The following is a 15,048-nucleotide window of genomic DNA, read 5'->3' as shown; positions in this document are numbered from 1 at the left end:
ATATTATGTGTGTTGTGTTAGACAGTAACGCTGGATTCATTCTCTTAAGTAGCGTGGTAAATATAGTTTTAGGTTATAAAAAATGTTAAAATAGAAACTATGCTATGTAGGATAATTTTTTCAAAGAAAGGACTCAAAGCAAGATAGCAGCCACAGAACACCTGAATCTTGCAGAGATTAAGAATTTATTGCTCCATTATCAGAAGAAACAAACTTCTTCCCACCTTGAAGACGCTGTCAGGACTCAGAGGAAGAAATTGAGGATGACCAGACAGAATCCTGTATTTGAATGGAATTTCTGCATCATGTATGAAGTGTATGAATATGCAACAGGTTATTGCTTTTAAGGGTTAATCCTTTGTTAATGTGTGTCCTTTTTCAGGCTCGTGCTGCCCAGAAAAAGGTACCTGGACATGTGTAACACTTTGTCTCTTGTCTCATATTGTCCTAATTCAAATTGTCCAAATTGCTATTACTCTAATTGTATTACTATTTTATAACCATTTTATTACTATGAAACTTTTAAAATTTTAAAACAAGTGATTGGCTTTTTTCACACTGAGCCATGGCCTCTGGAAAGGAGCTGGTGGCATGACCTGACCTGCGAAAGTGTCACCTGAGAAACCTGAACAGGAACTAGAGGACAAAAAAAATAAAGGTATGAGGAAATGTTTGGCTACAGAGTGCACAACAATCTCGGCCCAGAAAGCCAACACTACCCTGGGCTCACCCACAGCGTGGGCAGCAGAGGAAGGGGGGGATTCTCCCTCACTGCCCTGCTCAGGTGAGACCCCACCTGGGACACTGCACCAGCTCTGGGGACCCAGCACAAGGAGGACACGGAGCTGCTGGAGAGAGTCCAGAGGAGGCCACAGAGCTGCTCCAAGGGCTGGAGCCCCTCTGCTCTGGAGCCAGGCTGGGAGAGCTGGGGGTGCTCACCCAGAGAAGAGAAGGATCCAGGGAGAGCTCAGAGCCCCTTCCAGGGCCTAAAGGGGCTCCAGGAGAGCTGGAGAGGGACTGGGGACAAGGCATGGAGGGACAGGACACAGGGAATGGCTTCAAACTGGAAAAGGGGAGATTTGAGTGGGATACTGGGAAGGAATTCCTGGCTGTGAGGGTGGAGAGGCCCTGGCATAGGTTGCCTAGACAAGCTGCGTCTGCACTGGATCCCTGGAAGTGTCCAAGGCCAGGCTGGATGGGGCTTGATCAGTCTGGGATAGTGGAAGGTGTCCTGCCCATGGTAGGGGGTGGAATGGGATGAGCTTTAAGATCCCTTGCAACTCAAACCATTCTGTGATTCCACAGACTGACATTTCACAAAAAGCTGAGTGAGCATCTACCAGGATATCCATCACACACTCTCTCAGAACTCAACTCTACCAGTTTCACCTTGTGCCACCTTCACAAGTAAAACAGCTCACTACTTAACCATGAAATTCTTAATTATCACCTGAAATGGGGTCATGGAGGACTGTGCCCAATTCCAAACCTATGTCCACATGCTGCAATAATTACTCAGCACCCAGAATTGAGATATTACTCTGTAGCACTTGCACTCCTGTGCAGTGTGAACCTGCCATGCTTCTGCTAATCCCACATAATTCCTGCACTGGGAACCCTGTGAGAGGCCTGCCAGTGCTCCTCCTGCAATTCAATTAAACTCTTAGCAGCACAGGAAGACACCTCAGTGGTGACAGGGAGATAAAACCTCTGCAGAGAGGATTTGCACAGGCAGGAGCAGAGCAAGGGTGGGAGCTTTCAGCAGAAGTTCCTTCACAGCCTCTTTGCTGCTTAGGGCAGGTGTTTAAGTAAGGAAACTTGTAGAGTTGCACTAGAGATGCTGGTAAGCCTCAGCTGGTGCAAATGTGGTGTCAGCAACCAGAAAATTGCTTCCTCTCACAACCATCCCTATTTCTGTCTTCTCTGCCACAAAATCTGCATGTGGTTTTTCTCTGTCTTTGGTCTTTTTTGTTTTTACTTCACACCTCTGAAGTTTCTGCAGAAATTGTAATTCTCCCTTTCCACAGTGTCATGGCTGCAAACTTTGCAAAGATATTATCTTCAGGTGCATTTTCTGAGAAGAAATCAGAAATATAGGGACTGTGACATACAAACATTCCAAATGGAAATATGGTGATGGCAAATACCATTCTAAGAGCCCAGAGGAGGAGGGAGAAGAACCTTCAAAGCAGGAAGGATAAAACAATGGATAATGTCACTGCCACAGAATTCCAGAATGGTTTGGGTGGGAAAGGACCTTAAATATCAATCACTTTCAAACCCTGCCATGAGCAGGGACACCTTCCACTATCCCAGGCTGCTCCAAGCCCTGTCCAGCCTGGACTTGGACACTTCCAAGGATCCAGGGGAAGCCACAGCTTCTCAGAATTGGGATTGAATCTGTGCAGGATTTCAGGCACCTGGTGCCTCCAAGTTGGGATTTATGGAATTTCTAAATTCTCCAAGCCCTGTCCAGCCTGGCCTTGGACACTTCCAGGGATCCAGGGGCAGCCACAGCTTCTCTGGGCACCCTGTGCCAGGTTCTCCTTACATGGAACAATTCCTTCCCAATATCCCATCTAACCCTGACCTCTGGCAGTTTGATCAGAGCTCAATTTTGGTTGGAGTTATTCATATTAGTTACTATTTTTTGAGTGGTTGTATTTGCTAAATAAAATTCAGATCATGAACGTACACATGAAGTAATGCTTTAAAAAATCCAGAGAGCTGGAAGTGCTCATCACTGCAGGACTGCTCAGATAAAGCTGAGTGGATATCCTGTTCCTTCACTTCATTTATCTGATCAGCACAGTAAGGCTACAAATGCTGAGGGACAGAACAAAACGCTGGCAGGAGGCTACAAACCCTGAGGAGAAAGGAAGAGAATGGTATTGTGCTTTCCAAAAGGCTGAAAATTCAAGTAAAGTGGGTAAGCCTAAGAACCTCAGACAATGCACATTAAGATATAGGGTTTCTTTACGTCACTACCAAAATATAAATGCCCAGAGTTCTGGCCCCACTGAGTGATGTGACCTAATTAATTATATACCAGCACAGGAAGATTCTTGCTGGGGTAAAAAAAAAAAAAGACCAAAAAATCCCCTAACACAAAAAAACCACAAGATGACAACAATAACAAGAAGCACAAACCAAAAACCAATAAAAAGCCACCCTCCCACACAGTAAAACGCTTCTTGGACTAGATAGCAACCAAAAAAATGGGAAAAATGCTAGATTTATTTTAGAGGCTTGAAATGGAAGAGAGGAATCTGCAGTTCACAGTCAGATAAGAAGCATATGGTAGAGCTGAGGCAAAACTTAAATCCCCTTGTGCAGCCACCACTCTTAGAGAAGTCCATCCTTCCTCTCCTGATATCCTTTATGTCCAGTCCTCTTCCTTTAGCAAAAAAAAAAAAAAACAACACCATGGCCCTGGCTGCTCCTCTCCTCAAAGGAGCTCCAACTGGATAATTAGATTTGTAAAGCAGTATATGCTTATCAAGCCTTATGCTTATCAAGGCTGCCATGAACTTTTGAGCACTAATTAAAATATCATTTTATTTCACATACTCCCAGTGAGTGCAGTGCTCATCCCACAGGCAGATTTATATACCCAGAATCTGTCCCGCTCCACACAAAACAAATGGATAAAGACACAACTTATTTGAATGCACATTACAACCAAGGGAAGAGAGTTTGGTACCTCTAAAACTGCAACCACACAAAATTTAGTGCTGTTTTTAGGAGGAGGCCATAAACAGCGAGACTTCCAGAGCTTCTTTCCAGGCAGGAAAAGCATTCCCAACAGAGGGAAGGGTGCTGCCCATGCAAGAGCAGCAGATGCTGCATTCCTGCACACAGAGCTCATGAAAAACAGAAAGCAGAAATACCTGGAGGATGCTGATTGTTGATTTCTCCTCACAGGAGGAGGAGAACAAACAGGCCTGTTGTGTTTTTCCTCATCTACTGAAATTCAAATAGAAGAATGTCAAATACTGAACCAAATCTTGAGGTGCTACAGCAGTTCCAATTTGCTCATTTTACTGTAACAAACACACACAGAAACAAGTTCCTGTGCATTCAGTAGCTTCATTTCAGACTTCACAGAGCTGGTGACAAAATCAGAATAAACCTCAGCATCAAGTGCAACAGTGCCATCCTAAAATTAACACTACCACAACAAAAAAAGGACAAATTACCTCAAACTGATTCACTCAACTCTAAAAACCTGTTAAAATTTCCTCAGGACAATCACTGTAAGACACTAAGAGGTTTCGCCTTTTCTTTACTTTTCATACTAAGCCTGTATACAACTTAGGAAACAAACCCTGACAGTTTTTCTATTCCATTTTCAAAACACAAGGAATTTAGAAGATAATATATGGTATTATCTGCCTGTGCCTTCCAGTTGACCATACAATCACTGATAATATGATGAGGCATCATCCACCTTCTTAGGAGAGCATCAAACCCTGAACATTCAGATTATCTTATTCCAAATTAGCCTGGGGGACACATCGACACAATCAAAATGACTGCAACAGAGAGTCTGAGAGCTGTACAGCACAAAGTTATCCTGATTATTACTAATCAGTCATGTTGGAGGATGGGAAATATCCTCTCTTGCATCTCTTTCTGATCTCATTATATTCATCTGAGATCAAGATTTTGGAGTTAAAACTCAAACATCTGCAGAACAAAACTGGTTGAGTATAAAAACAGTGAGATATATATATATATAGAGAGAGAGAGGGACTCCTCTTAAAACAAAAGAATTTGTCTGTTTTGTAGATTTAACAAGTCAAGAAAACAAAACTTCACAGTCTCCCTGAAGCTTCAACAACCTGTTACTGGAAGCTTCAAACACAGGTAGGCTTGAAAACCAAAACTGTTGAGATAGTTCCCTCAAAATTGCCATAAATGGTTCAACAAAAGCTGCATTCCACTCAAATATTAAACACATTAATAGCTTCAACATGGCACCAAGAGGGGTTTTGGTTTTGCTTTCTGGTTGTGTTGAGGTTTTCTCAGGAAAACAATCCAGCTCTGGGAAGTGGCTCTGCTGTTGGGAAGGGACAATTTTTTGTTTGCAGCAGAAGTCAATTCCTCAGAGAAATCCCAGCCAAAACCCTTTGCCAGCCTCAGAGTTTTCCTGAAGGAAAAATGTTTTCCTGGATGCTGAGCAATTACCACCCCCAACCTCCAAATGCTGTCTGCAAGCAGATCAATAATCCCATGAGTACTTCAGAACCTGCAGACAGATTGCACAGCAAAACCCTTCAATTCAGTGAAGAATTAAGGCTGCAGGTACTTTACAAATGTTTGGGGTTTTAAGGAGAAAAAGCACCAGAGATTAAGAATCAATAAAGCACAAGTTGAGGGTTGTACTTCAGATCACATGATGTGAAACAAATGAATTTGTCATCTATTTGCTCTTCCCCTCAAATGCAGCAGGTTATTAACAACTTGGTCAAATGAGCAGCAAGATTAAAAAAAGGCATTTTTGATGTTCATCCAAGGAATATGGGGGGCAAGGATGATTCCGGTAGTGACACAGCCACCCAAATTCTCACTTCAGGAAGATATGGCTCATGTTAAAGCAGTTTTCACTTGCCACATGGGCACAAAGCTTTCAAATAACAGATAATGCTAATTAATTATGACAATGTTTGCCATTAAAAAAGGTAGACATAAATAGGTGTGACCCAGCTGGTGGGAAGGGAAATCAGCTATAAAAGAAATCATTAACACAATACTCACCATTTATTTACTTAAACAATACAAAATAGGTTACAGGTCTGTTTTAAGCACACTGACACACACAAGCACAGTTCAAAACTTCTGTTTACTTTTTATCCATCAGAAAAAATTAATGCAGTGTTTCTATCTCAGATTTTCACTTTTCCTTCAGTCAAAGCACGTGAGCTGCAGCAAACACTTCCTCAAAAGCACAGCTTGGAAGCACAGCAACCCCTCCTTCTCTCCTGGCAGAACTCCCACTTCTCAATTTTACACGAGATAAGGAGTTTATATGGTGAGCCTTCACCTCCTTGTGCAAATTCTTTTCTCCTTTGTGCAGCCAAAGCCTTGGGAGGTGCAGTGACACAGCCCTGTTGCCATTCCTGCTGTCCCCAGCACATTTATAATTATTTCTACGTACTGCAGAAACTCATCAGAAGTGTTTAGTCATATAATTTTGACATCAGAAGATAATTCTGAGAGAAACAGATGACAGTCTAGCCTTAATTAGCACACAAAATTATGAGAAGTCCTCTAAAACCATCAAGTCCCCAGGTGCCACATCCACACAACTTTTAAATCCCTCCAGGGATGGGGACTCCAGCACTTCTCTGGGCAGCCCCTTCCAATGCTTGAAATCCTCCCAGTGAAGAATTTGTTCTTAATATCCAAACTAAACCTCCCCCAGCACAAGTTCACCTCCAAATTATAGGTTTAATACCACTTCCTACAGAATAAGCTTTGACAGTAGACTGGAAAAGCAATTTCATTCACTCATTTAAATGACTCTGTCAATGGCAAATTAGCCTTATTTTTCTCTTATTTTTCTCTTATTTTTCTCTTCTCTTCCAACTTCTTCAGGCTGTTCAGTAACCAATAAAATCCAGCAGAAATAACTATAATTTTACAGAACAAGCTCATGCTTGAAGTAAGAGCTGAGCAGGGGTAAAACAGAGGCCAAGCTGGCAGTACAGGAAAATCTCATGGTGCTGTTTTTGCAAACATGAACTTCCTGTGAGCTGATCTGTGCCCAAAACCCACCAGTTTGGATGTCAAAAGGGGCAGACTTCCCTTTCTTCTGGATGTCAGCTCTCAGCCTCAGGAATACACACACACATTCCCTGCCCCCTCAGCTTCCTGGAACACTGCTGCACATGAAAACATTGCACAAATCTGTTCCCTGGATGACAATGCTGAAATAATAACTAACCCAGAACTTTTCATACTCAGAATTTTATGCACCAATGTGACACCTCAGCCAGGGGAGCCATCCCTGCTTAATGCAACTCTGTGTCCTTTCCACACATCGTAATCTGAATTTTCCCCACCCCCGAGTGGTTTATACAGAATTAATACAATGCCAGGAAAGATATGGAGAAGCAAAGGCACAGCAATTAGCTTTCACCCATCTTCAAAGACAATAATATTTCTCCCTTTAAATTGCTTTGCTGTCAAATAGCAACCATACCACAGCATGCAAATGGTCTCAGCGAGCCCAATATTCCATTTCTGGTGGTGTCCAACAGCTGAGACTCCTCTATCAAATGCAGGAACAGCTGGGGACACAGATGCCTGAGATGAGACAGCTCTCCAAGTGGTTCTTGCCTAACATCAGGCAGGATCCTGGGTGATTTTCAAGAAAATGTGGGCATTTTTCCATGACTATCTACCAGTAATTGCCTGTTTTCTTGGGAGTGTGGAGTTCTGCAGATTAGTTCCATAAATAGCAATGCTTTCATACATTTGCCTCCTTTTCTGATCCAGCATGTCCTCTCCTAGGGTGGAGGTGAAGTCTGCACCCCAGCGTGCTCCTGCTGCCATGAGTTATTCTTTAAAAGTAAATTTTTCCTGGTTACTCCTATCAGTCAACTTTTCCAGTTCTTATATATCTACATATTTAAGAACATCTCTATAATCCTGTCAGCATTTCCTCTCTAGGCATCTGTACTCTGTGAGTGAGGCAAATGGATTTTTGTGTGCAAAATTGTAAGATACAGAACAAAGGTAAGTAGGACCATGATATGTTCAGGTTTTGCCAATTTTTTTAACTGGGACTTTTACTTATTATTTAATATAGTAATATTTGTATATTCATATTTATATATTCATATTTCATATTATTCAATAGCTTCATATTTCCATATATCCATATTTGCTTATTATTCCATATATTGCATATATTCCAAGGAATAGATTACATATATTCCAATGAATATATTACATATATTCCTTGTACAGCTCACTGAAATATGTGATATATATACTTTGCCACATCATAGAGGTATTTTTTAATTTATAACTGTTTTTCCACTCAATGTGCATTCACCCCAACCAACACACTCCCTTATCTATAATTTTCTCACAAAAAATCAATTTACGTGCACTTTAACCACCTCACCACTCAGGCACCTCCACACTAAAATTAGCATTTCCCATCATGATCGAGGGATCTCGAGGTCTCTGACACTCCCCACAGCAAGAGCTCCAAAGTCGTGGCTTATTTCCAGCTTCCAGCAGCTCTAAGGGGAGTTCTGGAGTCACGCTAAGGAGTCACCCACACACCCCAGGCAGGTGAAAGGCGGCTTCACCTTGCTCTGGGCAGAGCCAGCATTGTGTAACTGCCCAGGCTGTGCCAAGCAGGGCTTATCCTGCCTCCCCAGCACGGGATTCCTGGCTAGCACAGGGCACAGGGAGCTTGTGTGGGCTTGCGAGAACACCCCATTCCAGGTTTTGTTTGTTTTTATATTCCAAGTCATGTGTGTTTGTTACCGTTCCTCCACTTTGTGCCTAACACTTCAAAAAGAGTGAATTAATGCTGCTTGGTTCTTGAGACCCTAATTCTTGTTTTCTGGTAGAGTTTTCTTAATATTTTAATCTTTGCCAGGATTCTGTCTCAATTGGTCCTAATCTTCATTTCTTCAAAAGGATTAAAAGCTTCTTCAGCTTTGTAAGGAGAAAGAAACTTCAGTCCAAAGACAAACTCAGGAAAGTTTTAACACACTGGGCTGTTCATTTTAACCCAACTGCTGCCTGAAGTCCATAATCTACCTGAAATTAGCAATTTATTATCCACTTGAATCATAGTTTGGGTTGGAAGTACCTTAAAGCTCAACCCATTCCAACCCCCTGCCATGGGCAGTGACATTTTCCACCATCCCAGATTGCTCCAAGCCCCATCTCCTCATAACCTTCTTCAGGACTGTCATATGTTTCAGAAAGAAAACAGGAATTGGAATGGCAGAAGAATCTTCTAAAAATATTCTTTCCCATGTAAAATATACTTGGGCTTCACCCAGTTCCTCATCAAAGCAGAAATCACTGAGCTCAGCTGCTGCAAGGCTACAAAAATCCTCAAGATTTTTTAGCCATTTCCAGAACTCCTTAAAAACAACCAAACTGAGTTTAAGCACCAAGACTTGATGAGCAAAAAAACTGTGTGTGTGGGTATAGAAAAGTAAACTGGTTTAAATCCAGAAATAGATACCTTAAAAGCAAATCTTTATAAAGATCCTCAATTACTGAATCATCTACTACAAAGCACTAATTATAAAGACATTACAATAGCTGAAGAGGAAAAACCAGCCTGGTTTAACACACTTGTCAGCTCCAGTTAGCTGCACTCACTCCTTGGAAGAGGTTTTTACCCTGTGCCAGTCTTTGGAATCTCTGTTCTGCAAAACAAGAGGGAAAGCAGCTAGAGAAACCACAAACTGCAACAAAAGTACAGTGAAGTCAGCACTTGTTTCATTTTTAAGCATTTTCTCTTAATAAAAAGGCTCAGAGGGTTTGCTGGGCAGATTTAATGAATGCTTTGCCTTACAAATACCACGGCTGATTCACAGGGTTGTGCCAGACTGATACACCACTGATCTCTGAGCTCATAACAGTTACACATCAATTACAGTTATGTCTGCAAGACAGAATAAACCTCCTTTGTCTGTCCTGTCAGAAAAAAATAAATCAATCTTTTTAACAGGTCTTGTATGGGAGATGTAAAATTACACCACAAGCAAGTTGATGGTTAAAATAAAAAAGGCTACAAACGAACCTGGAGTAATTAGAGTCAATTTGGAGATTTTCCAAAAAATAATTCCCATAAACATTCCAATTGTTGCCCAGGACTTATCTATTCACTTCAATCACAATGAGTTCACACCCTCTTCCAAGCCCCAGCCACCACCGGGTAAGAATGCTGTGAGTAATCTTTGCAGCACGGAGTAAATCCCGAGTAGATAAAGAAACTTCAGCCTTGACCTTTGCAACAGGGAGAGCAGAGGGAGCAGACAGCTCAGGAAAGCAAACAAAAGAGGGGACAAGTCATGCTAATGACATTATCCATCCACAGCGAATCCCTGGAGCTTCACACATCCTTGAGGGGAGGTTTTCATTCACAGAGGTCATTTGGGGAAATTTGTGACAGAACTCCAAGATCTGTCACAATTAATTTTGTGATGGCAGCTGAAGAGAAGGGTGAGCATTTCCACACACTATAATTTTAATTTTAACACAAGAAACGACCACCCAACCAAAGCCACCCCCTCAGCAGCCCAAGGTTAATAGCAAAGCCTGCCCAGCCTAGAGGTTATCCCATGGATTTTAAAATTGATCTTTTGTACGTGATCAAGTTACTGAAACCTGCACAACAGCACTAAGGATTGCTCAATAAAATAACTGCTGTCTCTCTCCAGCTCAGGAAAGGTCATTTCTTGGTTAATAACAGGAGAGTACCACATTTTTTCAGCCATATGAAAAGAGACTTTTTTTAAGAGCAAGTGTTTTACATGTACTTATTAATCCTCAAGTCTCTAGATGAATGTATAAATAATATATTCAGTTTGTAGAGACAAGAAGAACTGAGGTCCATCAGTTATCACCAGGATTTTCAAAACATTCCTTAATTTTTAATGCCAAATTTGAAACAGCTACAGACACTTTTCTGAAGACCTAGGAATATTTCAGTGGCAATTAATGGACACAATTTGCCTTATGCAACAGTCAGTTCCCACACACTTCAAGTTGGGGGATTTATTTTTTCTCCTCATCTCCCAGACTTGGAGATGGAAGTGGGGAAAAAAATGCTTAAATCCAGAAGTCATGGGTTGTTTTTCCAAATGTCACTCCCTGCCTGAGCAAGGCTGAGTCATGACAAGCGGGGAGGTGACAGCACTGAATTCTGCCTCTAAAATTCTCTTCCCAGTTCCTAAATTGGCCCTGGCACCTCAACGAGAAATGCAGCAAAGCTCTGGAGGTTTCAAAACTTGCCCTGCTTTACAAGCAGCTGAACTGTGTATTTACAATATTTATTACTTCTCTTTTCCCTGTTTAGTTAAAAGGTTTGCCAGAATTCCTTCAGCTCACTTGAGACACCAGAAAACTCCGAAATCCAAAGAAATTGATTTTGTAACAGAAGGCAAAGTAGTTGACGGTGGATTTGGAAACGGAAGCAGAACCTGAGCATAAATTAAACCCCAGACCTAGAAAAACTGCAGCTACAACAAACCTTTTCCTTGAGCTGATAGTTAAGATTCCTCTGATGGAGCTGCAGCAGCCAAGAAAATTCAGCAGCAGCCTCCCAAGGGTGTAACCTGCTCCAAAAGGACCCTGTTCCAAACCCTCACACCGCTCCAACTTGTGTTTTTGGGATCTGCTGTCTCACCCATGTCCAGGCAAACCCACAGTGCAGTTAATGGGCCTCCACTTTCCCCTCTTCTATGAAATCACCCCCAGATAAATTTCCTATGCTTCCTGCTTAGATTAGCAATGGCCATTTGTGAGGATGCAAATGAAGCATTCTTCTCACACTGAGCTCACCACCTTGTCTGGGACCTCAAGCCACTGCCAACCCAGCCCTCCCCTGCCAAGGGACAGGATTTGCATGATGTGGGGCTGCCCCATGAACGTTTTTAAACACATATTAGGGACTATAAACCAGGCATTTCATTGCCATGTTTTAGAGAAACTACGAGTAAAGTTTTTAATCCAGCTGTGGATGACTTGGCTTCTGAAAAATCGCAATTTCCTGCCGTTTTTAAAGGCTCAAATCAACGAAGGGTTTTGGCAGCTGAACAATGCACATGTTCCTGGAGGAGGAGGATATTGATACAAACAAAAACACACCCCCACACACAGCCTGTTTGGTTTTAAGTAACTTATTAAAGCTCCAGTCCCACTGTCTGTAATAAATCTTTCAGCTAATGACAATGGAAGGTAAATACTGCACCTGATGATCTCTTTCCTTGTCCACTTAGGTTTGAGGAGTTGAAATGATCAGAGATCAGTTAATGAATTCTGACCCCTGATACACAGCTCAGCATCACATGAAAATTTAAACAAAGCTTTTTTGTGTGTTTAATTTAACACATAGAATTTTTCTCCTGTTACCCTTAAGACCTCTTCTCAGAAAACAGACTATTGACAGCAGACATCCAGCATCAGGTTTTGCCTTATCCTGCACCATTCTTTTGTTTCATGCATGTATTTTTTCCATTTCCTCCCCTTGCATCAAGCAATAAATTAAGTAGTCACAAGCTTAACTCTATCACTCACTACATGACTTTTCAGTTTCACAGTAATTTAACAGAGTAATGCCAGTTCTGACATAAACTTCTCCACGGATTTTTGATGCATGGAATGCCCCACTGTCAAGAAACTCCTACAGCTACATCTCTCCAGAATGCTCCCATTCACCTTCTTACACCATGACCTATTATAAGAAAACAACTGCGAAAATTAATTTCATTCCAAAATTACAAACTGTGCTTTGCTCAAATTGTTTTGCAGATTTAAATTTCTCCTGTCCCGTAGCAGCACATGAGAAAAAAATGAAAGCTCATGGATTCATTAACCACTAACACATTGTTGAGAGCAGGAAGAAAATGCACAAGGTTTTCAAAGCAACTTCCCAGCAGGGTAAAAATCAGCCTTATTTTATGGATGATGGCAATTACACTGCAGAAAGAATATACATAATTTTTTAACTAAAAGCCTTCTATCAAGGCCTACATTTCCTAGTTGTTAGACTCATATTTAATTTATGCAACCTGACTTTCCCAATTCAAAAATCTTACCTGGCATCTCCTTTTGAAAGGTTGGTGTTTACGGGGTGAAGAATAACCTTGTTTGCATCCACATCCACCACACATTTTGTATGCAGATCAAGCTCTATAAAGAAATGAGAGAGTGTCAAGTGCTGCTCCTAAAGCACTGGGATTATATACACCATTACTTCCTCCAGACACCAAATTTATTCATGCAGCCTGACAGCCACCCATCAGCCAGAGAATAGAAACAGGACTTTTGCCAAATTCCACTTCGAGGGATATTCTGATGGGATGGATCCTGTCCAGCTTTAAAGCAAGCACTCTTTTCAGAGCAAGAAAAAGCATTTGGGTTTCACTGAAGGACAATCAGCATATACAAGGGCAGTATGAAATTTCTTCTGGGGAAAAAGAACCATTTAGGCTTGGTACCACTTTGACAGCTCTTCTTATTGCTCCCTCAATGCCTCACAGGGAAAGCTGCCCCTGCCATCTGCAGCACATTTTCCCCGGCCACTGCTGTGATACGGTGCCAGCTGTCAGTCCTGGGGCACCTGCTCACAGAAATTCAAGTCCCATCAAAAATAATTTAGGTGCAAGCACGTAGAAAAGGGCTTGTCCTTCCCCCACAGGCTCCAGGCAAGTCCAGCTCTCCCAAGTGGCATCAGGCAGTGGGATGTGGACTATGAGTAATGAGGATATTTGGAGTGTGTGAGAATTCTCGGCTGTAGAGGCGGGGAAAGGAAAATAAAAGCTTCAGATAACACTGAGAGCAGTCCAAGGTATCCACCCAGTGACAAATGGAGTTAGGTATGGGATAAAGCACACAGCCTGCACCAAAGTCACTGCTGTAGGATGTGGGCCTGGACACAAATGTGTCCCTGCATGGTGACACTAACGCTGGAAAGGGCTTCCAAATGCTGATTCTGATGGGCGTCATGGCCAAAGTCACTGCTACAGACATCCAGGAGATGGGGACTGGACACAAAAATGTCCCTGCATGGTGACACTAACACTGGAAAGGGCTCCCAAGTGCCGATTCTGATGGATGTCATGGCCAAAGTCACTGCTACAGACACCCAGGACATGGGGCCTGCACACCTGCACACAAACATGTCCCTGCACGGTGACACGGGCCCCAGAAAGGGCACTCAGGTGCTGATTCCAATGGCCATGACACACTGTTCATACCCAAAGTCACTGCTAGAAACACTGAGAACATGGGGCCTGCACACAAAAATGTCCCTGAACAGTGACACTGGCCTTGGAAGGGGCTCCCAGGTGCTGATTCTGATGGATGTCATGGCCAAAGTCACTGCTACAGACACCCAGGACATGGGGCCTGCACACAAACAAGTCCCTGCATGGTGACACTGGCCCTGGAAAGGGCTCCCAGGTGCTGATTCTGATGGCCATGACACACTGTTCACACCCAAAGTCACTGCTACAGATATCCAGACATGGGGCCTGCACACAGACAAGTCCCTGCACTGGCCCTGGAAAGGGCTCCCAAGTGCTGATTCTGATGGGTGTCATGGCCAAAGTCACTGCTACAGACACCCAGGAAATGGGCCTGCACACAAAAATGTCCCTGAACAGTGACACTGGCCTTGGAAGGGGCTCCCAGGTGCTGATTCCAATGGGTGTGAACAGTGTGTCATGGCCAAAGTCACTGCTACAGACACCCAAGATGTGGAGCCTGCACACAAACAAGTCCTTGCACAGTGACACTACTCCCACCACCCCTGGAAAGGTCTCCCAGATACTGATTCTGATGGCCATGACACACTGTTCACACCCAAAGTCATTGCTACAGACACCCAGGACGTGTGGCCTCCACACAAACAAGGCCCTGCACGGTGACACTGGCCCTGGAAACTGCACCTAACTGCTGATTCTGATGGCCATGACACACTGTTCACACCCAAAGTCACTGCTACAGACACCCACGACTTGGAGCCTAGACACAAAAAAGTCCCTGCATGGTGACAGTGGCCCTGGAAAGTGCTCCCAAGTGCTGATTCTGATGGGTGTCATGACCAAAGTCACTGCTACAGACACCCAGGACATGGGGCCTACACACAAACATTTACAACAGCTTCTAGAAACAAAAATCAATTGAGTCAGACCTGTTTTGGGAATTACCAACTATGAACCAAGTCCACTTTTCAATTTATTTTAAAAAAGCTGTGACATCAACTCTCCTAGAACTCTTAACACCTAAAACTCGTACAGCCCTTGACAAAGTCATAGAAACTCTCCAAAGATGACA

The 15,048-nt window shown here is 42.8% G+C and overlaps 1 protein-coding gene across 4 annotated transcripts in view; it reads right to left on the bottom strand.

Moving 5' to 3' along the window:
- KIF13B (kinesin family member 13B) overlaps positions 1-15,048 on the bottom strand; it is a 125,947-nt gene that overhangs the window by 100,913 nt on the left and 9,986 nt on the right. For all 4 annotated transcript variants that reach the window (XM_064709950.1, XM_064709953.1, XM_064709952.1 and 1 more), the window contains exon 2: positions 12,807-12,900. In XM_064709950.1, coding sequence (XP_064566020.1) covers positions 12,807-12,900 — 94 coding nt within the window. The remainder of the gene's footprint in view (positions 1-12,806; positions 12,901-15,048) is intronic.

Source organism: Zonotrichia leucophrys, chromosome 3 (genome assembly GCF_028769735.1).
Source record: "Zonotrichia leucophrys gambelii isolate GWCS_2022_RI chromosome 3, RI_Zleu_2.0, whole genome shotgun sequence".
Taxonomy (NCBI): Eukaryota; Metazoa; Chordata; class Aves; order Passeriformes; family Passerellidae; genus Zonotrichia; species Zonotrichia leucophrys.
Note: the sequence above shows the minus strand (reverse complement) of the source record. Positions and strands in the feature narration are given on the sequence as shown.